Source organism: Rhinopithecus bieti, unplaced genomic scaffold (assembly GCF_001698545.2).
Source record: "Rhinopithecus bieti isolate Rb0 unplaced genomic scaffold, ASM169854v2 scaffold_2435, whole genome shotgun sequence".
NCBI lineage: Eukaryota > Metazoa > Chordata > Mammalia > Primates > Cercopithecidae > Rhinopithecus > Rhinopithecus bieti.
Window position 1 is genome coordinate 211,156 of NW_016803909.1, and position 26,970 is coordinate 238,125.

Here is a 26,970-nt window from a genome sequence, read left to right on the forward strand (position 1 = left end):
AAAAAAAAAAAAAAAAAAAGTTGTCTGAAGTTCATATATCAAAAAATAGAGGTATACATTTAAAGTTATAATGCTTGGCCAGGTGTGGTGCCTCATGCCTGTAATCCCAGCACTTTGGGAGACCGAGGTGGGCAGATTACCTGAGGTTAGGAGTTGAAGACCAGCCTGACCAACATGGTGAAACTCTTATCTCTACTAAAAATACAAAAAATTAGCGCCGGGAACGGTGGCTCATGCCTGTAATCCTAACACTTTGGGAGGCTGAGGTGGGCGGATCACCTGAGGTCAGGAGTTTGAGAACAGCCTGGCCAATGTGGTGAAAACCTGTCTCTACTAAAAATACAAAAATTAGCGGGGCATGATGGCAGGTGCCTATAATCCCAGCTACTCGGGAGGCTGATGCGGGAGAATTGCTTAAACCCGGGAGGCAGAGGTTGCAGTGAGCCAGCATCGTGCCATTGCACTCCAATCTGGGTGAGAGCGTGAGACTCCGCCTCAAAAAAAAAAAAATTAGCTGCGCATGCTGGCATGCCTGTAGTCCTAGCTCCTCAGGCAGCTGAGGCGCAAGAATCGCTTGAACCTAGGAGGTGGAGGTTGCATTGAGCCAAGACCATGCCACTGCACCTCCTGGCTAGGTGACAGAGCCAGACTCCGTCTAAAAAAAAAAAGGTTATAATGCCAATCATAATTATAAACATAATTTATAATTATTAATAACATTATTGACAGTGTTTGCTCCCAGGGAGTGGAGAGAAAGACTTTTCTTTTCTTTTTTTTTTTTTAAGACGGAGTTGCACTCTTATTGCCCAGGCTGGAGTACAATGGCACGATCTCAGCTCACTGCATCCTCTGCCTCCCGGGTTCAAGGGGTTCTCCTGCCTCAGCCTCCCACGTAGCTGGGATTACAGACATGGGCCACCATGCCTGACTAATTTTGCAGTTTTAGTAGAGATGGGGTTTCACCATGTTGGTCTGGCTGGTCTTGAACTCCTGACTTCAGGTGATCCTCCCACCTCGGCCTCCCAAAGTGCTGAGGTTACAGGCATGAGCCACTGCTCCCAGCCTGAAATATTTCTCTTAATGTACATATGCAAGTTGTATGTGTGTGCATGTATTCATATGTTAAAAATTGTAGAACACCTAGCTTTGTAATTACTTTTGGGAATTGCCCAAGTTTCTAGAAGGAGGAGGTGGGTTGTGGGGGAATGGGACTGAGGCCCTAGTTGGCCAAATTCAGCCTGGCTACTTTTAGGCCCTTCTCTTCTGTTTGCTGATCCTTTGCTGGATAGGTCTGGCAAAGAAGAGGAGTAGTCATTTGGATTTGCTTGCCAGGTGTATGTGAGGTGTATGTGAGCATTGCCTGGTTGCTACAAAGAAGGGAGCATGCTATTAGGGAACTAGAAAGAAATAGACTGGTGGAGACATACTGAAAATAAAATATAGAAGTGTCATTGTGTATTGAAGCCAGAATTCCTGAGTTGAAGTCCTTGCTGCATACCAGCGCTAAGAACTTTTTATCTGTAAAGATAAAAACCACCAACCTTATAGGGCTTTAAGGATTTAATTAGTCAATAAATGTAAAGTCTTAAAATATTGCATCGTATATATATAAAGTAAGCACTCAATTAGTGTTTTCTGGGTTTTTTTGTTTGTTTTTGAGATAGTCTCGCTCTGTCGCCCAGGTTAGAGTGCAGTGGCGTGATCTCAGCTCACTGCAGCCTCCGCCTTCTGGGTTCAAATGATTCTTCTGCCTCAGTCTCCTGAATAGCTGGGATTACAGGCGCCTGCCACCATGCCAGGCTGATTTTTTATTTTTAGTAGAGGCAGGGTTTCACCATGTTGGCCAGGTTGGTCTTGAACTCCTGACCTCGTGATCCGCCCACCTCGGCCTCCCAAAGTTCTGGGATTAGAAGTGTGAACCACCATGCCCCACCTTCAATTAGTGTTTTCTGTAGGGGATGCTGTCAAGAAGAAACAAATGGCTGATGTAATTGGAGTCAGAAATTTCACAAATGACTGAGAAGTACTTACCATTTGCCTCTTTTGCAGTTGAAAAAATGTTCTTATTTCAAAGCAATATTTCTCAACCCAGGCTTCTCATGCCCTCCTTGAATCTGATTTGAAATTCAATGCATGTGTGTGCATGCATACACATACATACATACATGTGCATATATACATAAATATGTACATAACTACACGAAAAAGGTGATAGGATCAAATACTGCTGTATTTTCAAACCTTATATTCCCCCTCCCCAGTGCCAAGATTTCTAATGACCCCACCCCTTGAGGAATCACTGTTCTAAAGAGTAAAAGGTTAAGAGGCACTTTATAGTGAACCACACATCTCAATTACGTAGCCTAAAAGTTTAGGGAAAAGCAAATTAGCAGCTTCAAAAAAATCTTAATAACAAAAGTTTTTTTTTTGCCACACAGCATTGAAATTGAAGGTGAATATACTTTCCTTGCCCCAGTAGAACATCCCTTGTTTTTTAATAACTAAACTCATAGAATGTGTATCTCTCAATTCACTTTTATTTTTCAAGCCTATGTTTATATGGAAGAAAATCATATTTACATCCTGAAACTCTACAGCATTCTAAACAAAATTATGGGTGGGAAAAGTCTTAAGTTACATTTCTAATAATTGGTAGGACCTCAGAATCACCTGTAAATGCTTTGCAAAGCCTGATGAGTGACATAAAGGAAATATATATCTCTGCTGTTCTCACAGCCTGAGCTGTGCACACTATGAGCCATCGTCTTGCATTGTGTGCTTGTCCTGAACATTTTGCCTTTTATGTTTAGCCACTGTATTTTTCTAGTATACAAATGAATCTCAGAAAAATTGGGGAAGTGTTGGAGAAAATTGTAGGGAAGGAAACAAAGCAAATAAGATATTAATGTGGAAGTGACATTTCTACATACAGAATAACTGTTTATACCATTTTGTTTGAGCAAGGAAGCAATTTACTTCTTAACCTAATGGTTTGTTGTTGGGTTGAACCGTGAAACTGCATGGTTGTTTTGTAGAACTACAAAAAAAAAGTTTTGACTTTTTTTTAACCTGTAAAAATGGCAGTTTTGTGTGATTCAATCTAATACTTAAGTATTTTACTATGTATTTAAGATTTAGAAAATTGGGGGCTTGGAGTCGAGTGTAATGCATTATAATTTTTCCCATTTAAAAAGTGGAAAATGGGGCTGGGCATGGTGGCTCACACCTGTAATCTCAGCACTTTGGGAGGCCGAGGCGGGTGGATCTCCTGAGGTCAGGAGTTCGAGACCAGCCTGGCCAACATGGTGAAACCCTGTCTCTACTAAAAATACAAAAATTAGCTGGGTGTGGTGGCAGGCGCCTGTAGACCCAGCTACTAGGGAGGCTGAGACAGGGGAATTGCTTGAGCCCAGGAGGCGGAGGTTGTAGTGAGCTGAGGTCGCACCACTGCACTCCAGCCTGAGCAACAAAAAAACAACTCCATCTCAAAAAAAGAAAAAAGAAAAAAAAAAAGGAAAATAGACTATCATTTATTATTTTCTTGCATAATCTTGGACATTCAAGAATACTTTACTCAGTTTTGGAGTTTTGTAAGTTTCCAAAATTTTAGCCCAAACCAAAATATTTGGTGATGTAAATAGTGTTTAAGTACTGTTGCCAACATTTGAATCCTGACTTTAAAAAATATCCTTTTTAAAATGCTGCCCATAAGCTATTATTTTTATCTTTATTTCTTTATTATTATTATTATTATTATTATTATTATTATTATTAAATTATTATTTTTTGCGAGACAGAGTTTCATCAATGTTGCCCAGGCTGGAGTGCAGTTGGCGCGATCTTGGATCACTGTAACTTCCAACTCCTAGTTAACCAATTATCCTGCCGCAGTCTCCCAAGTAGCTGGGATACAGGCATGCACCACATGCCCTGGCTAATTTTTGTATTTTTAGTAAGAGACAGAGTTTCACCATGTCGGCTGGTCTGAAACTCCTGACCTCAAGTGATCACCTGCCTTGGCCTCCTGAAGTACTGGGATTATAGGCGTGAGTCACTGCATCAGCTATTTATTTTTTTGAGACAGGGTCTCACTCTGTGGACCAGGCTGGAGTGCATGGGGTGATCGTAAGCTCACTGTAGCCTGCAAACTCTTGCGCTCAAGATAAATTCTCCTGCTCAGCTTCTCCAAGAGCCTGGGAGTACAGGTGTATACACCATGCTCCAGATACACTTTTTAATTTTTATTTTTAGTAGAGATGACATCTTGGTGTTTGCCAGGGCTGGCTTGAACTCCGGGATTCAAGCTGATCGCTCACTGCCCCACTTCCAAAGTGCTTGGGATTACAGGTGTGAAGCCACAGTGCCAGCCTCCTTTTTTTTTTTTTTTTGAGATGGAGTCTCACTCGGTTCCCAGACTGGAGGTGGTGGTGATGCAGTCAGCTCACCACAAGCTCTGCCTCCTGGGTTCAGCAATTCTCACTGCCTCAGCCCCAATAGTAGTTGGGGTTACAGGCACCTGCCACCATGCCCCGGCTAATTTTTATATTTTTAGTAAGAGACGGGTTTCCTATGTTGGCCAGGCTTGGTCTTGAACTCCTGACCTCAAGTGATCCCACCCACCCTCAGCCCTCCCCAAAGTCCCAAAGTGCGGGATTACAGGCATGAGCCACCAGCGCCCGGGCCTCTTTTTTCTTAATTGGCTTTCCCATGTACCATAGGTTGTCTGTATCTGCTCTAAACCGATGATACTACTTTTTTACCCCTGCAGTGTTTCTTTAAAAGATACCTAGGTGTTTGTCTCTAGATTCTTTGTTCTGGCAGTTTTCCTTTTCTGGAAATTATTTTAATTCTTGTTCTGGCAGTTTCCCATTTTCTGGATAATTATTTTAAAACATTTAATGGCGTAGCGTTAAAAATTGGGATTCATTTATACAAGCCTTTATTGAAATTATGGCGCAACTTGATGAGTACTAAATAGTACAAAAAGTGTGCTATAGGAAGTGACTAAACTCCTAGGAGAGCGGGGAAAAGCTTCTCAAGAGATGAATTGGCCCAGATGAAGATTAAATAAGGAAATTTTGGGGGACCAGTGCATAGATCAGTCAGTGTGAGATGGAGTATGACAGTAACAACTGGAAGAGTAATTATAGCAATAGTTTTGAAGGGGCCCTTGGTACCCCTGCTAGAGTTTGGACTTTTGTTTCCACCGTGTTTTGGACAGAGCTGGGGGGTGGGGGGTGGCTTTAAGAATGGCAGGGTAATTAAGTAACATAATAGGGAAGTTGAGTGTAGAAATGGGATTACAAAGGGGACTGATGGTTCACACCTGGAATCCCAACACTGCTAAAGCAGGAGGATTGCTTGAGGCCAGGAGTTCAAGACTAGCCTGCACAAAATAACAAGACCTTGTCTCTGCAGAATATATAAAATGAAATTAGCCAGGTGTGGTAGTACACACCTGTTGTCCCACATACTCTGGAGGCTGAGGTAGGAGGATTGCTTGAGCCGAAAGTTTCAGGTTGCAATGAGCTACGATCACACCACTGCACTCCAGCCTGGACAACAGAGTGAGACCTTGTCTCAGAAAAGAAAATGAAAAGGGGACTGATGGCAGGAAGAACAGTTAGAAGAGGTTTGCTCAGTATCAGTAATTCATATAAACCCTAATGAGTGAATTAAGGTAATAAGAGAGAAAGGATGGAGGGGTCTCTTGAGCTTATTTTCAAATTTTTATTATAGAAAACTGTAGACAAATGTAGATAGATTAGTATAGTGACCTTCATGTACCCATCACACAGCTTCATCTGATTTCAATATTTTGTCATTCTTGGTTCCTCCCTTTCCCACACACTCTCTTCTAGAGTATGTTAAAGCAAATCATAGGTATAAGAGTGGACGTTTCTTGGGAAAAGGTAAGAGGTTAGAGTCAAGAGTGATAACCCAGGTTTGTAGCTTAAAAAATGAGTGGTTAGTAATACAATTATGAAATAAGGACTGTAAGAAAAGAAGCAGGCTTATAAAGAGGAAGAGTTTATTTTTAGTCATGTCTGTGGCTAATAAGCATAGGTATTTGGAGAAATAGACATTTATGATTATAAGTCCAGAGCTAGAGAAGACAGATTAGTAGTGATTATCTAGGTTATAGCTGAATCCATGGTATAGGGTAAAATCATCCAGGGATGGAGAAAATAATAGAATTCTGGGAAATACCATTATTTCAGGAGCTGGCTGAAGAGATGAAAGTGGTGAAGAAGATTGAGAAGGGAAGTTCAGAGAAGAAGGAGAGGAATAATAGAAATGATATTCCTAACAAAGAACTTTAAATTTGGCCAGGCGCAGTAGTTCACACCTATAGTCCCAGCACTTTGGAAGGCCAAGGCAGACAGATCACTTGAGGTCAGGAGTTTGAGACCAGCCTGGCCAACATGGTGAAACCCCGTCTCTACTAAAAATACAGAAAAATTAGTTGGGTGTGGTGGTGTGTGCCTGTAATCCCAGCTACTTGGGAGGCTGAGGCAGGAGAATTACTTGAACCTGGGAGGCGGAGGTTGTGGTGAGCCAAGATCGCTCCACTGCACACCAGCCTAGGTGACAGAGTGAGACTCCATCTCAAAAAAAAAAAACAACAAAAAAAAAACCACTTTAAAATCCAGTTGGTCAGTTACACTGGCCACATTTTATGTGCTCAATAGCCACATATGACTAATGACTATCATATTGGACATTGCAAATATAGAACATTGCCAGCATCACAGAAATTTCTGTTGGACAGCACTGGTCTATATAAAGAATGAGGGCCCCCTTAATGAATCCTGGTAAATTCTCAAGTGCATTCTCTGTTGAGAAGCATTTTTTATATGTAAAATGTTTTTTATTTTGTGGGACAAAAGTTTATGTGGTAGGGAAGATACTCTTTTATCTTTTGTGGCTTTTACCTTTTTGCATTATTAAGCAATAAGCATGTATTCATTTATTTAGTTCAGGGATGACGGACGCAAATGCTTACACAGACCAGATAAGTAATGCCAATGAGTGAAACAGGCTGGGTGAAAGATAACAGGAAATGGTGGGACCTGTGGAAAACTACAAAACACCTGCTCAGCTTAGGTGATTTTTTTTTTTCTCTGTGGCCAGTTGCTATGTAGGATTGGGGATCAAGTGTTACTAGAATTTTTTTTTTCCCTAGGAAAAACTTAATCACCTCTGTAAAGACCCTCTGCCTGCTTTTGCCATATAAGGTAACATTCACAGGTTCCAGGGACTAGGACATAGATATCTTTTGGGGATGCATTTACCAGTCTACCAGAGGGTTAATGATTTTATTGACTCAAAGAACCAGTTTTTGACTTAGCTGGTTTTTCTCTTGTTGTCTGTTACTCTTGCTTGATTTCTGGCCATGTCGTCCAGGCTGGTCTCAAACTTCTGGGCTCAGGTGATCCTCCTCATTCAGCCTCCTAAAGTGCTGGGGTTACAAGCAGGAGCCACCACACACAGCCAGAATCACTACAAATTTAGTGGCGTTTAAACAATACACATTTATTATGTCATAGTTTCTTTATGTTTTTCATTTGTTGCCAGTAGTATTCTACACATAACAACTAGGTCAAGGTGGTTGCTAATGTGGTTCCGTTCTTTTTTTTTTTTCTCTTTCCATTTCTAACATTTGCTGAGTGGCAGTGTTAAAATCTTCAACCATGTGGGACTGGCCATTCCTCCCTGTAAGTTTGTCAGTTTTGAAGCTCTCTTATAAGGTGCATATATATTTATGTCTTTTTTATGAATTGATCCTTTTACCATTATGAAATGTCTGTCTTTATCTCTGATAATATTTTGTCTTGAAGTCTACTTTGTCTGATATTAATATAGCCACTTCAGCTTCCTTATGCTTAACTGTTTATGTGGTAAGCTGCTGTTTCATCCATTTATCAGCATGTTTCTGATAGATAGCATATAGTTGGGTCTTGCCTTTTTTTTTTTTTTTTAATCTTGAGACAAAGAGTCTCGCTCTGTCACCCAGGCTGGAGTGCAGTGGCCCGATCCTAGCTCACCGCAACCTCTGCCTCTCAGATTCAAGCAATTCTTCTGCCTTAGCCTCCCAAGTAGCTGAGATTACAAGCATATGCCATCATAACCGGCTAATTTTTGTATTTTTAGTAGAGGCAGGGTTTCACCATGTTGGCCAGCATGGTCTCGCACACCTCCTGAGGTGACCCACCAGCCTTGGCCTCCCAAAGTGCTGGGATTACAGGCATGAGCCACTGTGCCTGGCAGGTCTTGCTTTTTTATCCATTCTAACAATTTATGCCTTTAATTGGAATATTTAGTCCTTTAACATTTAATGCGGTTGTTGATATGGTTAGATTTATAGTTTATTGTTTTATTATTTGCTTTTCTGTTTTATTTGCTTGTTTGTTCCTCTGTACCTCCTTTCCTACCTTCTGTTGGATTGAGTAGTTTTTAGAATTTCATTTTAATCTATTAATTTTTTGGTTACTACTTTGCTTTTTTTTTTTTTTTTTAGTGATTGCTCTAAGGATTATATACATCTCTTAGTCTTCTTAGAGTTAGTATTTATCACTTCACTTAAAATGTAGAAAACTTGGCCGTGCATGGTGGCTCACGCTTGTAATCCCAGAACTTTGAGAGGCTGAGGCAGGCAGATCATCTGAGGTCAGGAGTTCAGGACCAGCCTGGCCAATATAGTGAAACCCCATCTCTACTAAAAATACATAAATTAGCTGGGCGTGGTGGTGGCACCTGTAATCCGAACTACTCAGGAGACTGAGGCAGGATAATTGATTGAACCCAGGAGGCAGAGGTTGCAGTGAGCCGAGATCGTGCCATTGCACTCCAGCCTGGGCAACAAGAGCAAAACTCCATCTCAAAAAAAAAAAAAAGTGCAAAGCTTGAAATGTTACTTACTCCCTTTCCCTTCTATGAAGTAATACATCTACATATTTTAGAAACTCCACAAGTCTTACAACTTTTCCTTTAAAAGTCATGTATTTTAAGGAAGGGAATAAAATAATTCTTTGTGTTTGCTCAGATATTTACCATTTTGATGTTGCTCATTTTTTAAGATCAGAATTTTATCTGGCATTTTTCTTCAGCTTGAAGAATTGTCTTTAGCGTTTCTTGTGCCCATCTGAAAGTGTCTTTATTTTACCTTCATTCTTGAAGGATATTTTTGTTGTGTGTATTCTGAATTGGCAGGTTTTTCTTTTCACCCTTTAAGAATGTTATTCCACTATCTTCAGATTAAATCAGCAGACATTTATATATTGTTCTCTTGTATGTAATTTGTTTTTCTCTGTTTTCAAAATTTTTTCTATTTTTGGTTTTCAGACATTGGACCATAATGAATCTATATGTAATTTTCTTTGTTTTCATTCTGCTTGGAGTTTTCTGAGGTTCTTTAATCTGAAGTTTTTTTGTCTTTTGCCATATTTTGAACATTTTTAGCCATTATTTCTCCAGATTTTGTTTCCCCATTCTTTGCTCTCCATATAGGATTCCAGTTATACATGTCTTACACATTTTGATGTAGACCCACAGATTCATTGTTTTTTTCCAACTATTTTTTCTGCCTTTTTAAGATTGGATAATTTGATGCATTTTCATATTCACTCACTTTTTCCTTTCTCACCTCCGTTCTACAGTTATGTCCATTTGGTGAATTTTTAAATTTTATGTATTATACTTTTCAGTTCTACAATTTACTTTTGCTTCTTTCATTTTTTCTTTGCTGAGATTTCCTGTCATTTTTCATTTTGAGAACATTTTCCATCATGTCATTGAGCATAGTTACAATAACTGTTTTTAAATCTTTGCTAATACACCAACATCTGGGTCATCTCAGGATTGTTCTTTTTGAGAATTAAACACAATATTCCTGGGTTTTGTTGTTTGGTTTTGGTTTTGGTTTTTTAGTTTGACTTGGTTTGTTTTTTGGTATGTTGAGAGTTCTGGATTGTATCCTGGACATTTATGAATGTTATTTTGTGAAGACTCTGGATTCTGTTACATTTCTCCAAAGAGTGTTGACTTATTTTGTTCTAGTAGGCAGTTAATTTGGTTATTCTCAAGCTACAAAGTCTGTCTCTTGGGTGGCATCTTAAATCTCACTCTGTTTCTTTTATCCTTAATTGGGCCGCTTGGAGTCTGCCTTGTGTGTGTTGTTCTGGAATCTGCCAGAGATTTGGGCAGTGTTTATATATAGAAGTTGGGACTCTCACTCCCTAGTGCTCTCCTTTCTCTCCCTCGTTTTTCTAGCAGCTATTGTTACCCCAAACTGTTCTCTAGTTCTTCAGGCCAAAAAGACTGAATTTTCTGTGGGAGTTCAGCCTTTACTGCTCTCAGATTATGAGCCACAAAAATGGGAAGCTCAACTCATGCCATTCCTTTCTCCAACTGTTGACTTCCCCTCTAGAATCTGACTTTGTGGTGTCTTTAGGTAGTTGTTGTTTTGTTTAGAGTTAGTTTTTATTTGTGGAGGGCTGATCTGATAGAAGCTTTATTAGCCATAATCAGGATCAGAACCAAGAAGCAATGTGAAAGTTGTACAGCTCGCCCTCCATATTTATGGGTTCCTCATCCATGGATTCAACCAGCTGATCATAAATATTAAGGGAAAAAATTGCTCCTGTACTGAACACATACAGATTTTTTTCTTGTCACTATTCGCTAAACAATGTAGTATAACAACTATTTAGCATTTGCATTGTATTAGCTAGTGTAGTGTAAGCTAGAGATAATTTCTTTCTTTCTTTCTTTTTTTTTTAGATGGAGTCTCACTCATTGTATTAGCTTGTGTAGTGTAAGCTAGAGATAATTTCTTTCTTTCTTTTTTTTTTTAGATGGAGTCTTGCTCTGTCGCCCAGGCTGGAGTGTAGTGGTGCAATCTCAGCTCACTACAACCTCCGCCTCCCAGGTTCAAGTGATTTTCCTGCCTCAGCGTCCTGAGTAGCTGGGATTACAGGCATCTGCCCCCATGCCCGGCTAATTTTTGTGTTTTTAATAGAGACAGGGTTTCACCATTTGGGCCAGGTTGGTATTAAACTCCTGACTTCAGGTGATCCACCTCTCTCTGCCTCCCTAAGTGCTGGGATTACAGGTGTCAGCCACCATGCCTGGCCAAGTTAGGGATAATTTCAAGTATACAGGAGGATATACATAGGCGATGTGCAAATACTGTGCCATTTTATATCAGAGACGAGTTTCTGTGGATTTTGGTATCCATGGGAGGTCCTAGAACCAATCCCCACAGATAGGGAGGCACCAGCTTTTTTTTAGAAGTTATTTGTAGCATAGGCTGAATGCAGTGGCTCACACCTGTAATCCCAGCATCTGGGAGGCCGAGGTGGGTGGATCACCTGAGGTAAGGAGTTCAAGACCAGCCTGGCTGGCATGGCGAAACCCCATCTCTAAAAATACAAAGATTAGCCAGGTGTGGTGGTGCACACCTGTAATCCCAGCTACTTGGGAGGCTGAGGCAGGAGAATTGCTCCAACCCAGGAGGCAGAGGTTGCAGTAAGCCAAGATCGCACCTCTGTACTCCAGCCTGGGCGACAGAGTAAGACTCCATCTCAAAAAAAAAAAAGTATTTGTAGTGTAATGGGATGGTAAAATTTTGCTATTATAATTAACCAATTAAATTGGGGTTGTGGCTCATACCTGCTGTAATCCCAGCTACTCCAGAAGCCAAGGCGGGAGGCTCATTTGAGACCAAGAGTTTGAGACCAGCCTGGGCAATGTAGTGAGACCCCATCCCTAAAAATTTTTTTTAAATTAGTTAGGCATGGTGATACCCACCTGTAGTCCCAGCTGCTCGGGAGACTAACATGGGAGGGTCTGAATCAGAAGTTTGAGGCTGTGGTGAGCTATGATTGTGCCATTGCACTCAGCCTGGGTGACAGAGCAAGATGCTGTCTCTTGCTCCATAATGATAATAATGATAAAACCAGTTAAATCCAAGCCATATTTGAAGATTTCTTTTCTTTCTTTCTTTTTTTTTTTTTTCCTGAAACAGGGTCTTGCTCTGTTGCCCAGGCTGGAGTGTAGTGGTGTGAGCACAGCTCACTGCACCCTTGACCTCCTGGGCTCAAGTGATCCTTCTGCCTCGGCCTCCCAAGGAACTGGGACCATAGGCGCACCACCATGCCTGGCTAACATTTTTTTGTAGAAACAGGGTCTTGCCATGTTGCCCAAGCTGGCCTCAGACTCCTGGGCTCAAGTGGTTCTCCTGCCTTGGCTTCCCAAATTGCTAGGATTATAGGCATGAACCACTGCACCCAACCAAGGATTTCCTTAAGGCGATTTTTCTATAATCATTTTTGCTCTATTCTTTTGTCATCTCTTAAATATTTAGCCATTTAGAAATATTTGATGATTTATTACAGTTTCTATTAAAGGAGATTCTTTAGCGTGATAGGCAGTAGCTTTCGCAGCTGGTCCTCATCACCTGTGACTTTTTGAACAGATGAGGCCAGGGCTCAGACTCAGTGCCCAGAGTAACACTCGAAGACAGAATTTTGAAATAATCTGTTACATGTGAAAATGTAAATAATGATTGAGATTATGAATAATTATCTAAAAGTTATCTTCTGTGTTTTCATATTTTCTACCATGAACATGTATTGATTTTTGTTGCTTTTCCCCTGATTACAAAATATGTACCCAGGCCAGGCACAGTGACTCATGCCTGTAATCCTAAGGTGGGAGGATCACTTGAGCCAAAGAGTTTGAGACCAGCCTGGACGACATAGCAAGACCCCATATCTATTTTTAACTAAAAATAAGCAGGCCAGGCATAGTGGCTCATCCCTGTAATCCCATCACTTTGGGAGTCTGAGGTAGGAGAATCGCTTGAGTCCAGGAGTTTGAGACCAGCCTGGGCAACATGGGAAGACTCCATCTCTACAGAAAAAAATTTGAAAATTAGCTGGATGTGGTGGTATACACCTGTGGTCCCAGCTACACAGGAGGGTGAGGCTGGAGGATCGCTTGGGCCCAGGAAGTCGAGGCTGCAGTGAGCTATGATCATGCCCTGGTGCTCCAGCCTAGGCAACAGAGCAAGACCCTATCTCAAAACCCACCAAAATATGTGTCTATTATTAAATTTAAACATTGCAGAGAGTGGCCTGGTGGCTCACGCCTGTAATCTCAGCACTTTGGAATGCTGATAGGGGAGGATCACTTGAGCTCAGGAGTTCAAGACCAGCCTGGGCAACATAGTGAGACCTAATTTCTACTAAAACTTTTTTAAAAAAGAAAAATTTGGGCTGGGTACAGTGGCTCACACCTGTAATCCCAGCACTTTAGGAGGCTGAGGCAGGCGGATCACCTGAGGTCGGGAGTTTGAGACCAGCCTAGCCAACATGGTGAAACGCTATCTCTACTGAAAATACAAAAACTAGCTGGATATTGTGGCGGGCACCTATAATCCCAGCTACTCAGGAGGCTGAGGCAGGAGAATCACTTGAGCCCGGGAGGCAGAGGTTGCAGTGAGCTGAGATCATGCCACTGCACTCCAGTCTGGGTGATAGAGCGAGACTCTGTCTCTAAAAGAAAAAAAAAAAATTTGCAGAAATATATAGCATATAAATTGGTAGTCTCATCTGTAATCATACTGTCCAAAGACAACCATTATCAGTTATACTACATGGTACCAAAGTAGATTTTTTGTAAGCTATTATTTTGATCCTAGTGTTTTAACCAATAGAATAGATTGACAGCAGCTAGAAGTGCATAAGCTGAAGTCTGTTACAGATAGAGTCATATGTTGGCCTGGCGTGGTGGCTCACGCTTGTAATCCTAACACTTTGGGAGGCCGAGGCAGGCAGATCACCTGAGGTCAGGAGTTCGGCACCAGCCTGGCCAATGGGGTGAAACCCCACTTTACTAAAAATACAAAAACTTAGCTGGGCATGGTGGTGCACACCTGTAATCCCAGCTAGTTGGGAGGCTGAGGCAGGAGAATCGCTTGAACCTGGGAGGCAGAGGTTGTAGTAAGTTGAGATCATGCCACTACACTCCAGCCTGGGTGACAGTGAGACTCCATCTCAAAAAAAAAAAAAAGATAGAGTCATATGTTGTAGGTAACACGAAAATTGCAAAAAGCATGATCCAGAAATATTCAACTTGGTAGACAAAAATCAATGCAGAATAATCAAACAGCAATTAAAACTGCATGTGGTCAAATTAGTTACTGACCAAAAGTTCACAGAAGTATTAAGTCTGGAAAAAATTTAGAGCAGCTAAATTTGACCTGGGAAAACCAGACTTAGAAATAGTGGCCACAAAAAAAACTTTTGAAATGACAAAACATCATTGATAAAGATGCAGTATGATCTTTATGATCAGTATGCAGTATGATTGAGGTGGGGAGCACCTGTAATCCCTGCACTTTGGGAGGCCAAGGCAGGCGGATCACCTGAGGTCAGGAATTCAAGACTAGCCTGGCCAACATGGCGAAATCCCGTCTCTACTAAAAATACAAAAATTAGCCAGGTATGGTGGCACATACCTGTAATCCCAGCTACTTGGGAGACTGAGGCAGGAGACTAGCGTTAACCTGGCAGGCAGAGGTTGCAGTGAGCCGAGATCGCACCACTGCACTCCAGCCTGGGTGACAGAGCAAGACTCTGTTTCAAAAAAAAAAAAAAAAAAACTTTATTGGAAATTGGATGCATCAGCCTAATGAAAATAATTTCAGTAAAATGAAAATGGAAGAAATGGAGTTGGTTTAACTGTGACTTATGGTCATTATTATTATTTTGATTTTGCACATCTTGGAATCCTATATGAGCCTTCCGTGTTCGTGTAGCTCTTTGTCATTGTTTTTAATGACTATTTATTATTTCATTGCAAGAATCTACAATAATTTATTCCAACTTAAAAAAAAACTGTTCTGTTTTCCAGAATATGCTTTTAAGGCTATTAACCAGGGTGGCCTTACATCAGTAGCTGTCAGAGGGAAAGACTGTGCAGTAATTGTCACACAGAAGAAAGTACCTGTAAGTAATACTGCCCAAATAGTTAATTACAGAATACAAGAATTTTTTGGCCAAGTGCAGTGGCTCACGCCTGTAATCCCAGCATTTTGGGAGGCTGAGGTGGGCAGATCACCTGAGGTCGGGAGTTCAAGACCAGCCTGACCAGCATGGAGAAAACCCATCTCTACTAAAAATACAAAATTAGCCAGGCGTGGTGGCACATGCCTGTAATCCCAGCTACTTGGGAGGCCAAGGCAGGAGAATCGCTTGAACCTGGGAGATAGAGGTTATGGTGAGCCGAGATCACACCATTGTACTCCAGCCTGGGCAACAAGAGCGCAACTCCATCTCAAAAAAACAAAAAGAATTTTTCATGGGTTTTGTAGAAATGTTTTTTTTTTTTTTTTTTTTTTTTTTTTTTTTTTTTTTTTTTTTTTTTTGAGATGGAGTCTCGCTCTGTCGCCGGGCTGGAGTTGCAAGTGGCTGGATCTCAGGCTCACTGCAAGCTCCGCCGTCCACGGGTTTACCCATTACTCCTCCTCAGCCTCCCAAGTAGCTGGGAACTACAGCGCCAGCCACGTCGCCCGCTCTAAGATTTTTGTATTTTTTAGTAGCAGAACGGGGGTTTCACCATGTTAGCCATGGATGGTGATCGGAACTCCTACCTCGTGTCCGCGACCGTCTGGGCCTCCCAAAGTGTGGGATATACAGGGCTTGAGGCCACTGCGCCCGGCCGAAAGTGTATTTTTATATACAAATATAACCATAAAAAAACAACAAATGTTAACATGATTCTGGCTTTAACTCTGGCTTTCCTGTCATCCAAGAAGTGTCTATTGAAATCTATATACGTTCAGCTGTGTGGACAGAATTAGCATATTAAAAACTTTGTGTGTGATTGGTAAGCATAATGGATTTAAGTCTTTTGTTCTTTGGGGACCCTTGAGACATTTGTTTATTAATCATACATTGTATGTGCCACAGGAAAAGTATAATCTAGAAAGGAAAATAGACCCCTCGAAACCCTTTTTTTAAATTGATTTTAACTATAAAATGGTCAGAAGACAATTTATTTTACAGCTTATTTTTATGGTTCCATAGTATTGTTTTCTCCAAGAAGCAGGGCAAATTAAAAAAACATAATTTTTTTTATTATAACTACACAGAAACCTGTACATGTTTTTTAAAATTATCTTTGTTTATTTTGCTTATTAGGACAAATTATTGGATTCCAGCACAGTGACTCACTTATTCAAGATAACTGAAAACATTGGTTGTGTGATGACCGGAATGACAGGTAATTAGCTAGACATGTGTAGATATACAAGCCTTTTGTTATTTTCTTCAAACTATTTTGAGTTTTGTATTAATTTTAAACTTATTCTGATTGCCTGATTTTCAGGTGCCATGAGTGGATTTGCAGTCTTCAAGACTAGTATCAATATTTTAAGAGTATTGTGAGCTTTTTTGAAATTATACATATAGTATAATTAAATGTTTATGCTACTGTCAGAGAAACTGGGCTGAGACCCCTTTCATAGATGATTTTATCTTATTTCAGCTATTGTTAGTAGTTTAAGGGGACCTACGTCAGTATATCTCAAACCTGGTTATAATGGCACCGGTTAGAAGTGAGTGAGAATTATTATGAAAATTATTTTAGATTGGGCACAGTGGCTGACAGTTGTAATCCCAGCACTTTGGGAGGCCAAGGTGAGAGGATTGTTTAAGACCAGGAGTTCAAAACCAGCCTGGGCAACATGGTGAGACTCCATCTCTATAACAAATGTAGAAATTAGCTGGTGGCTGGGCACAGTGGCTCACACTTGTAGTCCCAGCACTTTGGGAGGCTGAGGCAGGTGAATCACTTGAGGTCAGGAATTCGAGATCAGCCTGGCCAACATGGTGAAACTCCGTCTCTACTAAAAATACAGGAAAAGGCCAGGCATGGTGGCTCACACCTGTAATCCCAGCACTTTGGGAGGCCGAGGCAGGCAGATCATTTGAGGTCAGGAGTTTGAGACCAGCCTGGCCAACATGGTGAAACTCCATCTCTACTAAAAATACAAAAATTAGCTGGGCATGGTGGCGCACACCTGTAATCCCAGCTATTCCAGAGGGTGAGGCAGGAGAATTGCTTGAACTCAGGAGGCAGAGGTTGCAGTGAGCTGACATTGCACCGCTGCACTCCAGCCTGGGCAACAGAGTGAGACTCTGTCTCAAAAAATAAAAAAAAAAATACCAAAAAACTTAACCAGCTATGGTGGCAGGTGCCTGTAATCATAACTACTTGGGAGGCTGAGGCAAGAGAATTGCTTGAACCTGGAAGGTAGAGGTTGCAGTGAGCCAAGATCATGACACTGTACTGCAGCCTGGGCAACAGAGCAAGACTCCATCTGAAGAAGAAAAAAGAAAAATTAGCTGGTATGGTGGCACATCCCTGTAGTCCTAGCTACTCAGGAGGCTGAGGTAGGAGGCTGCAGTGAGCTATGATGGCTCACTGGGTGCCGGTCCAAGACCCCATCTCTAAAAAATAAATGAAAAACTAATTTACTAATTTAAGCCTAAAAACAAAGATTAAGAAAGATTATTCTCCTTAATACTTTTGTTGTTTATTTGTTTGTTTTTGGAGACAGTCTCACTTTGTCACCCAGGCTGCCTCTTCCTCCTGGGTTCAAGCAATTCTCATGCCTCAGCCTCCCGGGTAGCTGGAACTACAGGTATGCACCACCACGCCCAGCTAATTTTTGTATTTTTAGTAGAGACAGGATTTCGCCATGTTGGCCAGGCTGGTCTCGAACTCCTGGCCTCAAATTTTCCCGCCTATCTTGGCCTCCCAAAGTGTTGAGTCACCATACCCTGCCTCTTTAATGCTTATTCTTACTGGATACTTGTAGAAACTATTTTGACTGCTAATGAAAGGCTCAGTATAAAAGGGCAGTACTGTGTAGAGAGCTTAATGTTTTTAAATTTTTTTTGTATACTTGTTGATGAGTTATTTAGTATTCATTGGGGGACAAAAAGCCATAGTGGACCCTTTATCTTTAACTCATATATATCTATATGGTGGGAAAATTGCCTGGCTAAATTGCCTGGCTTTCAGGTTTGTTCTTTCCTTCTAACCAGATAAACCTTTGTTTTTTATGCTATAAGCTGACAGCAGATCCCAGGTACAGAGGGCACGCTATGAGGCAGCTAACTGGAAATACAAGTATGGCTATGAGATTCCTGTGGACATGCTGTGTAAAAGAATTGCCGATATTTCTCAGGTCTACACACAGAATGCTGAAATGAGGCCTCTTGGTTGTTGTAAGTATGCTAAGAAGTCTCCCAAATAATTGATGAATTGTAACTTTCTACAGAACATGTATACAGAGTTATTTAAATAACACTTGAGTTCTGAACATGTGATTTGGAAAATAGAGTGGGAAAATCTTTTTAACAAATCAGAACTAAAGGATAGGTTTCACAACAGTATGTCAGGCATTATCTTTAAGCTTTAGATGCTGTTAGACTTTTTATCAAAATCGTTCCATTTGGAGTATGTGATTTGAAAGATGCAAGTCCTAATTTTATTAGGATGTTGTAATGAGATTCTACTGCAATTCCAGATTACTAATTCCATAGAAATACCTCCATCGGGCATCTTAACAATGTAGCTGTTTCTTTTGACCACCCTAAATAATTAGGGTCACACACAGGTCTGTGATTCACATTTTAGAATAAATTTCTATTTTGAAAACAAGTAAAATTGTATTGGGAGAGGGATGAGATTTACTGATTTTAGATGTAATGTAATAAATTAGCCTGAAAAATTCAATGCATGTTTGTTTCTGACATTGTGTCTTTCATTTATGAGCATTAAAGCAGTCAGTGTAATGATTTCTGTTTAGCATCTGACCCTCTTGGCTTCTCACTTAAAAATTACTTAAATCCAGCTGGGCGTGGTGGCTCAAGCCTGTAATCCCAGCACTTTGGGAGGCCACAGTGGGTGGATCACGAGGACAGGAGATCGAGACCATCCTAGCTAACATGGTGAAACCCCGTCTGTACTAAAAATACAAAAAATTAGCTGGGCGTGGTGGCGGGCGCCTGTAGTCCCAGCTACTCGGTAGGCTGAGGCAGGAGAATGGCGTGAACCCAGGAGGTGGAGCTTGCAGTGAACCGAGATTGCGCCACTGTACTCCAGCCTGGGTGACAAAGCGAGAGTCCATCTCAAAAAAAAAAAAAAAAAAAATTACTTAAATCCTATTCATCTTGCAAGACCTTGAAGGAAAGAAGTATTTGTTGTTTCCCCAAGCAGTAAGTGGGTACCTTTTTGTGTTGCCCTTGTATTTTGTATATATCAAATATAAGAAAGCAGTTAAACCTTAAGTACTTTGTTACCTACACTGAGTAGAAAGAAATTTAATGATGGTGTTTATTTTAATTGTATGCCTATAATGTGGTGACATTAGAATTGTAGTAACAAAGTTACATGTATAGAATTTAGAGCTTGGTTTGTGTGACTTACTAGAGGAGTATATACCAACAGTAATGAAGATGAGCAGTGTAAAGGTGAGCAGGTAACCTGTAAGTGTATTTCAGTTTGCACCAGCATTGCCAAAGTGTGTCCCATACACTGTTCCCTGGAACCTTAATAAGTATTTCTTAAAAAAAATAAAAATTTAAAAAAGGGTATTTCTTGGTCAAACAAACTGAGGAACTACTGAGTTAAAGTGAAATAGGTCAGTCTGCAACAAAATATTTCAGAACATTTAATATGCTATTATTCCAGAAAAGGTATACAAAAGTGTTTCTGGGCCCGGCATCGTGGTGCACACTTGTAATCCCAGCACCACTTTGGAGGGCCTGTGGAGGCAGGAGGATCACTTGAAACCCAGGGGAGTTCGAGGACCAGCCTGGGCAACCAGCGGAGATTCGGTCTCTTTAAAAAAAAAAAAAAAAAAAAAAAGTGCTTTTGGAGGGTTTCTTTGACCTGCGCAACATCTTGGAAGGATTAGAGTTCAAACTAAACATGCGTTGGATAACAGCAAGGGATTTGGAAAAACTATTTTTGAGATTATATTTGTTAATCTATTCAAAACTTGTTTCTTTAATCTGTGATAAATCCTTTTGCTGAAGTGGGAATTTATCTGTTACCTAATTTACCTGTGGTGATAACCTGTATTTTGTTTTTCAGTTTTCTTAAAGGAAAATACATACCCTAAAATTGATGGCTAAAGTAATGATTAGCGGCAGCTATGTGACACCACCAAGAAAGAGGAGATGTCATTGAATAAAACTAAAACATATTTAACTAGGGTCTTTTCTCTTTTTAGGTATGATTTTAATTGGTATAGATGAAGAGCAAGGCCCTCAGGTATATAAGTGTGATCCTGCAGGTTACTACTGTGGGTTTAAAGCCACTGCAGCAGGAGTTAAACAAACTGAGTCAACCAGCTTCCTTGAAAAAAAAGTGAAGAAGAAATTTGATTGGACATTTGAACAGACAGTGGAAGTAAGTCAACTAAAAGGAGCTGACTTTTTTTTATGTTATATAGAACAGTGAGGATCTTTGTATAATTTCTATAAAAAGCTATTCCTGAACTATATTCTAGGATTCAAGTTTGTCAACTTAATAATGAAATTGATATCATACAGCTGACATAGACAAATTTGGGTTACTTTTATTCACTCAATTCATTATTTCATAATGTATTTGAGGTGGCTTTCAAGAAGACACATATAGTAGGAAAATATAAATAAAAATAGGAACCAGCTGGGCATGGTGGCATACACGTGTAGTCCCAGCTACTTGGGATGCTGAAGCTGGAGGAGTGCTTGAGTCCAGGTGGCCAGTCCTATTTACTGCCAGGAAATTAAAAACAAAAATTTTAGTAGATTTGGAGTGTTTAAGTCTGGAATTAAAACCATTCTGAACATGCTAACAACATGCTTCTGATAAATGACCAAATAAAAATTACAATCTAATGCTTTTACGTTTGGTTTCAAAGTATGCTTAAAGGAGATAAAAAGCTAGTTCGTGTTCAGGAAGTACTGGGCCCTGTCTAAATGTTTCTTGAAGGTTTTTAAAATTGCAATTCTTAATTAATTATATAAATAACCACATCAGGTATAAAAACACTTAAGGCCAAGCATGGTGGCTCACACCTGTAATCCCAGTACTTTGAGAGGCAGACAGATCACCTGAGGTCAGGAGTTTGAGACCACCCTGGCCAACATGGTAAAACCCCGTCTCTACTGAAAATAGAAAAATTAGAAAAATTAGCCGGGCATGGTGGCAGGCGCCTGTAATTCCAGCTACTCAGGAGACTGAGGCAGGAGACTTGCTTGAACCCACAAGCCTGAGGATGAAGCGAGCCAAGCTGGCGCCACTGCACTACATACTGGGCGACAGAGTGAGACCCTGTCTCAAAGAAAAAAAGCAAAACAAAAAAAATCAACAACAAAAACACTTAAAACATTCTTAAATTGTTTTTACTGTAAATTCCTTGAAGGTACAGGGAGTATAATTCATCTTTATCCTTTTCCCATTTCACCCCAAGTGCTAAGTGAAGCATAGTGCCTGGGTCATGAAGCCAATAAACTTTTGTATAAATCATCCTGTTTAATTAATGGACCCCTTTATTATTTGACTTGGTAGAGACAAGTTTCTCATCATTGGGAGGCCATGCATTAGGGTTAAGCAGTCTGTTAGTAACATTGAACTACCTCATTAAAACACGGAGCTCCTGATTGACTCCTGATTTGAATAAACTAGGAATGAGAAAACCTTGGAATCTCTAAAAAATACAACATTTTAACATTACGTACTCTTTTTCAGACTGCAATTACATGCCTGTCTACTGTTCTATCAATTGATTTCAAACCTTCAGAAATAGAAGTTGGAGTAGTGACAGTTGAAAATCCTAAATTCAGGTGAGTGATATTGTGGGCCAAATGCAGACTAGAAAGGTGGAGGCATGTGAGTCCATGTGTCCTATAATTTGTGGGGGAAATCTTTTTTCTGTAACTATCATTATAGTTTTTTTTTCTTTCCCCAGCACCTGAGATCTGTTTTAAAACTTACTGTATTCTCTTTAAGAGTAAGATATGAAAGCTTTTCTCCTTATTTCAGAGTGGTTTTATATCTTAACACCAGAGATAACATAAAGTTACCTTCCTACCTTCCTTATGTAAGGAAAAAAGTTAGCATAGTGTTTTCTTTTTTTTAGGTTAAGGCCAATACAAATTCAATTCCCAAAGTAGTAGTTTGCAAGTTTTTCAGATAGAACTTTGGTTATTTAGTGGTTATTTAAGTAGAACTTTTAGGAGCAATATGAGCTACTGGTATATGTCAGACCCTTATCTGGAGATCTTTGGAAAGCCCACATTTTGAATACAGCTATTTGACTTGCAGATGCTGGATATGGGTGTGTGTGTTCTTACTCACTAAGTGACTAACTCCCACACATCAGCCTTATAGCTTCCATGATTCAAATCCATACTGAGTGCTTCACATAATCAGCTCATTTAATCCTCCCAGCAACCCTGTGAGTCAGTTGATATACCATGGACCAGGATGCTGTTATATTTAACTAATGAAAACACTGCAGTTAAATCCACAGATGCAAGGAACTACTGGGAGGCATTTTAACTATGAGGTGTATCTACTGTTAGATCACAGCCATAAAGACACATGGTCATGGTTGTGGTGTGGGGTACGGGAGTGGTAAACTAAGCTTAACTAGACCTTGAAGAGGTTTTTCGTGGTGTTTTTCTTTTTGTTTTTTGTTTTTTTCCTAATTTGTTCTTTTGGTTGCCCACAGATAAGTCAAATAAACATGACAGATTTAGAAGAATTCATAGGACTTTAAAAAAAAAAAAAAGACAGGAGCTGGGTGATGTAGCATGCATCCGTAGTCTCAGCTCCTCAGGAGGCTGAGGCAAGAGGATGGCTTGAGCCTTGGAGTTCAAAGCTGTAGTGCACAATGATAGTGCCTGTGAATAGCCACTGCACTCTAGCTTGGGTAACATAGTGAGACCCCATCTGTTTAAAAAAAAAAACAATAACAGCCACAACACCACCAGAACCGAATCTATCCTAGCTTTTTTTCCCTATAGGAAGAAGTCATAACTTGGATTGGGGTAGGGGTGGAGATCAAGTTGCTTTCGAAAAAGGTGCCTTTTTTTTTTTTTAAGCAATAAAATTTCAGCAGTAATGATTTTAAAATCTCTCTAAGGAACCTACAATTAGTTCTCGTTTTCTTTTCTGTTTGGAGACCTTCCTGCCACCTTTAAACTTGTATTTGTATCTGTTATTTTTAAAATTGGTAAGGAACCAAAAACCTTGTCTTCAAAAAACTTTGTATCATTTATAAGTTCTGTGATAGTAAATATATGTAAATAATTACAATACATAGCATAAGCATCAACAACTATTTAAACTACTTAATATTGCCTTCAGTTGCACTAAAAAATGTCCTTTTGACAAATTTTACTTGTTAAAAGTCTAGTAGTAATAGGTCACATTAACAAGGTTACCAAATAATTGATTCCTTTCAAGGCAAACATCATTTAGAAAATACATGTTCAGGGCCGCACATGGTGGCTCACGCCTGTAATCCCAGCACTTTGGGAGGCCATCGTGGGCAGATCACTTGAGGTCAGGAGTTTGAGACCAGCCTGGCTAACATGGTGAAACCCCGTCTCTACTAAAAATACAAAAATTAGCCGGGTGTGGTGGTGGACGCCTGTAATCCCAGCTAGTTTGGAGGCTGAGGCAGGAGAATTGATTGAGCCCAGGAGGTGGAGGTTGCAGTGAACCAAGAGTATGGCACTGTACTCCAGCCTGGGCAACAGGGTCAGACTCCATCTCAAAAAAAAAGAAAATATATGTTCAACATGGAGCACTCTCTGGCTGGTAGACTATTCATAGAATTACAACTTTATTTTCACTGAATCTGAACACTTTAATATGTTTAAAATTTCTTCACGAATTTTTATCTTTGAGCTGACATAAATTTGAGTTATACTACATATAAATGTATCTTGATGGCCGGGCACGGTGGCTCACGCCTGTAATCCCAGCACTTTGGGAGGCAGAGGCAGGCAGATCACGAGGTCAGGAGTTCCAGACCAGCCTGGCAAATATGATGAAACCCCATCTCTACTAAAAATACAAAAATTAGCTGGGCGTGGTGGCACGTGCCTATAGTCCCAGCTACTTGGGAGGCTGAGGCAGAAGAATCACCTGAACCTGGGAGGTGGAGCTTGCAGTGAGCTGAGATCACGCCACTGCACTCCAGCCTGCATGACAGAGCAAGACTCTGTCTCAAAAAAAATTAAAAAATGAAAATAAATGCATTTTGACATAGAAGCTAAATAAAATGCTTTATAGTTTAGCTTTATATTATTCAGTTGAAATATTTTCTTTCTTAGCTGTAACTAAAGAATTTTGTTTTCAAGATACAATTCTAAATCTGTTGTCAAATAAGTAAACATTTTTGTGTATAGGTGAAGGTGATATAATATCTGGGAATTCCTTCAAAATAATCTGAGGGAGGATAAGTGTGTGTAGATTGGTTTATAAATTGATAATTGTTGAAGTAGGTCAATAGGTATATGGGAGTTGATTATACTATCCTACTTTTACGTGTGTTTGAAATTTTTTTTTCAAATGATTGGTTTTTTTCCCCCTTTTGCCTTCTAGGATTCTTACAGAAGCAGAGATTGATGCTCACCTTGTTGCTCTAGCAGAGAGAGACTAAACATTGTCGTTAGTTTACCAGATCTGTGATGCCACTTACCTGTGTGTTTGGTAACAACAAACCAACATTATGGAGGTCCCTGGATTAAAAAAGGAACCTCTCCCACTCCTCCTGCCACTGAAGTGGTTAGGACTCTATATAAATAAAAACAACACTTTTGGAAAATAATTGCATCCTGTTGTTTTCACCTCCTATTTTAAAATTTATTTTTGACGCCTAATGTACATATTTATGGGGTACAGTGTGATGTTTCGATACATGTATACATTATAATGATCAAATTAGGGTGATTAGTACATCCATCACCTGAAACACCATGTTTTTGTGGTGAGAACATTTAAAATCCTCTCCTAGCTATTTTGAGGTACACAATACTTGATCTGTTTTTTGTTTTTTGAAACAAAATCTTGCTCTTTTGCCCAAGCTAGAGTGCAGTAATGTGATCATGGCTCACTGCAGCTTCGAACTCCCTCGTTCATGTAATCCTCTCACCTCAGCCTCCTTAGTAGCTGTTACTGCAGGTGTACACCATTGCACCCAGCTAATTTTATTATTTGTTTGTAGAGTTGGGGTTTTACTATGTTGCATGGGCTGGTCTCAGACTCCTGGCTGGCATTAAGCGATCCTCCTGCCTCAGCCTCCCAACATGCTGGGATTACAGGCATGAGCCACAGTGCCTGGATCCAGAGTACCTTACTGTTGACTGTAGTCACTCTGCTGTGCAATAGGATACCAAATCTTACTCCTTTTTTATTTTTTTTTTGAGACAGGCACTTGATCTCACCCAGGCTGGAGTGCAGTGGCAGGCGTGCTCATAGCTCACTGCAACCTCAAATACCTGGGGTTAAGCAGTCCTCCCACCTTAGCCTCCCAGGTAGCTAGGACTATAGGTATGCATCACCAGGCCTGGCTAATTTTTTATCTTTTAAAAAATTGACATAGGGGTCTCCCTATGTCACCGAGGCTAGTCTTAAACACCTGGCCTCGAACGGTCCTATCCATCTCAGGCTCCCAAAGTGCTGGTATTACAGGTATAAGTCACTGCACTGGGCCCCTCCTTTCTTTTTTTTTTTTTTTTTTTTTTTTTTTTTTTTTGAGACGGAGTCTCGCTCTGTCCCCCAGGCTGGAGTGCAGTGGCTAGATCTCGGCTCACTGCAAGCTCCGCCTCCCAGGTTCCCACCATTCTCCTGCCTCAGCCTCCCAAGTAGCTGGGACCACAGGCCACCACCTCGCCCAGCTAGTTTTTTGTATTTTTTAGTAGAGACGGGATTTCGCTGGGTTAGCCAGGATGTTCTCAATCTCCTGAACTTGTGATCCGCCCGTCTCGGCCTCCCAAAATGCTGGGATTACAGGCTTGAGCCACCACGCCTGGCCTGGGGCCCTCCTTTCTAATTGTAACTTTTTACCTGTTCACCACCTTCTCCCCATCCCTCCCACTACCACCTCCAGTAACCACTGTTCTATTCACTACATATAAATCAACGTTTTTAGATTTGGCATATAAGTGAAAATGTGGCATTTGTCTTTCTGTATCTGGCTTATTTTCACTTAATATATTATCCTCTAGGTTCGTTTGTGTTATAAATGACAGGATTTCATTCTTTTTAATAGCTGAATAGTATTCCTTTATGTATATATATCACATTTTCTTTACCCACTCATTCACTTTGAACACTTAAGTCAGTTATATCATGGCTATTGCATATAGTCCTGCAATAAACATGGGATTGCAGATAACTCTTCAACATATGGATTTAACTTCCTTTGAATACATACCAAGGAGTGCAATTGTTGGGTCATAGAGCAATTCTGTTTAATTTTTTGAGGAACATTCATTTTGTTTTCCATAATGGCTGTACTCATGTACATTTCCCTTAATTGTAAAGGTTCCCTTTTCTCCGCATCCTCAACACTTGTTAGGTTTTGTCTTTCTGATAATAGTCACTCTAACGAGTGAGGTGATGTCTCATTGTGGTTTACCTCCAATTTTAAGTATTAAGCCTTTGGTATATGCAGACAAATATTCACGATCTTCACATTGTAGCTTTAGTCATTTTACTGACACCGGTACAAGTTTACTTGGCTTAAGAAATTTCATAGCCGGCCGGGCGCGGTGGCTCAAGCCTGTAATCCCAGCACTTTGGGAGGCCGAGACGGGCGGATCACGAGGTCAGGAGATCGAGACCATCCTGGCTAACATGGTGAAACCCCGTCTCTACTAAAAA

At 40.4% G+C, this 26,970-nt stretch overlaps 1 protein-coding gene across 3 annotated transcripts in view; it reads left to right on the forward strand.

The window, feature by feature from the left end:
- The window catches only part of PSMA6 (proteasome 20S subunit alpha 6), a 42,771-nt gene extending 17,858 nt beyond the window's left edge, over nt 1–24,913 (forward strand). For 2 of the 3 annotated variants that reach the window (XM_017858762.1, XM_017858757.1), the window contains exons 2-7: nt 14,920–15,014; nt 16,209–16,290; nt 18,147–18,302; nt 20,315–20,493; nt 21,820–21,914; nt 24,688–24,913. In XM_017858762.1, coding sequence (XP_017714251.1) covers nt 14,920–15,014; nt 16,209–16,290; nt 18,147–18,302; nt 20,315–20,493; nt 21,820–21,914; nt 24,688–24,745 — 665 coding nt within the window. In that variant the 3' untranslated portion in view covers nt 24,746–24,913. Of the gene's footprint in view, nt 1–7,613; nt 7,719–14,919; nt 15,015–16,208; nt 16,291–18,146; nt 18,303–20,314; nt 20,494–21,819; nt 21,915–24,687 lie in introns of those variants that run through there. The other variant, XM_017858769.1, reaches the window with a different exon arrangement.
- The last annotated feature ends 2,057 nt before the right edge of the window (nt 24,914–26,970 follow it).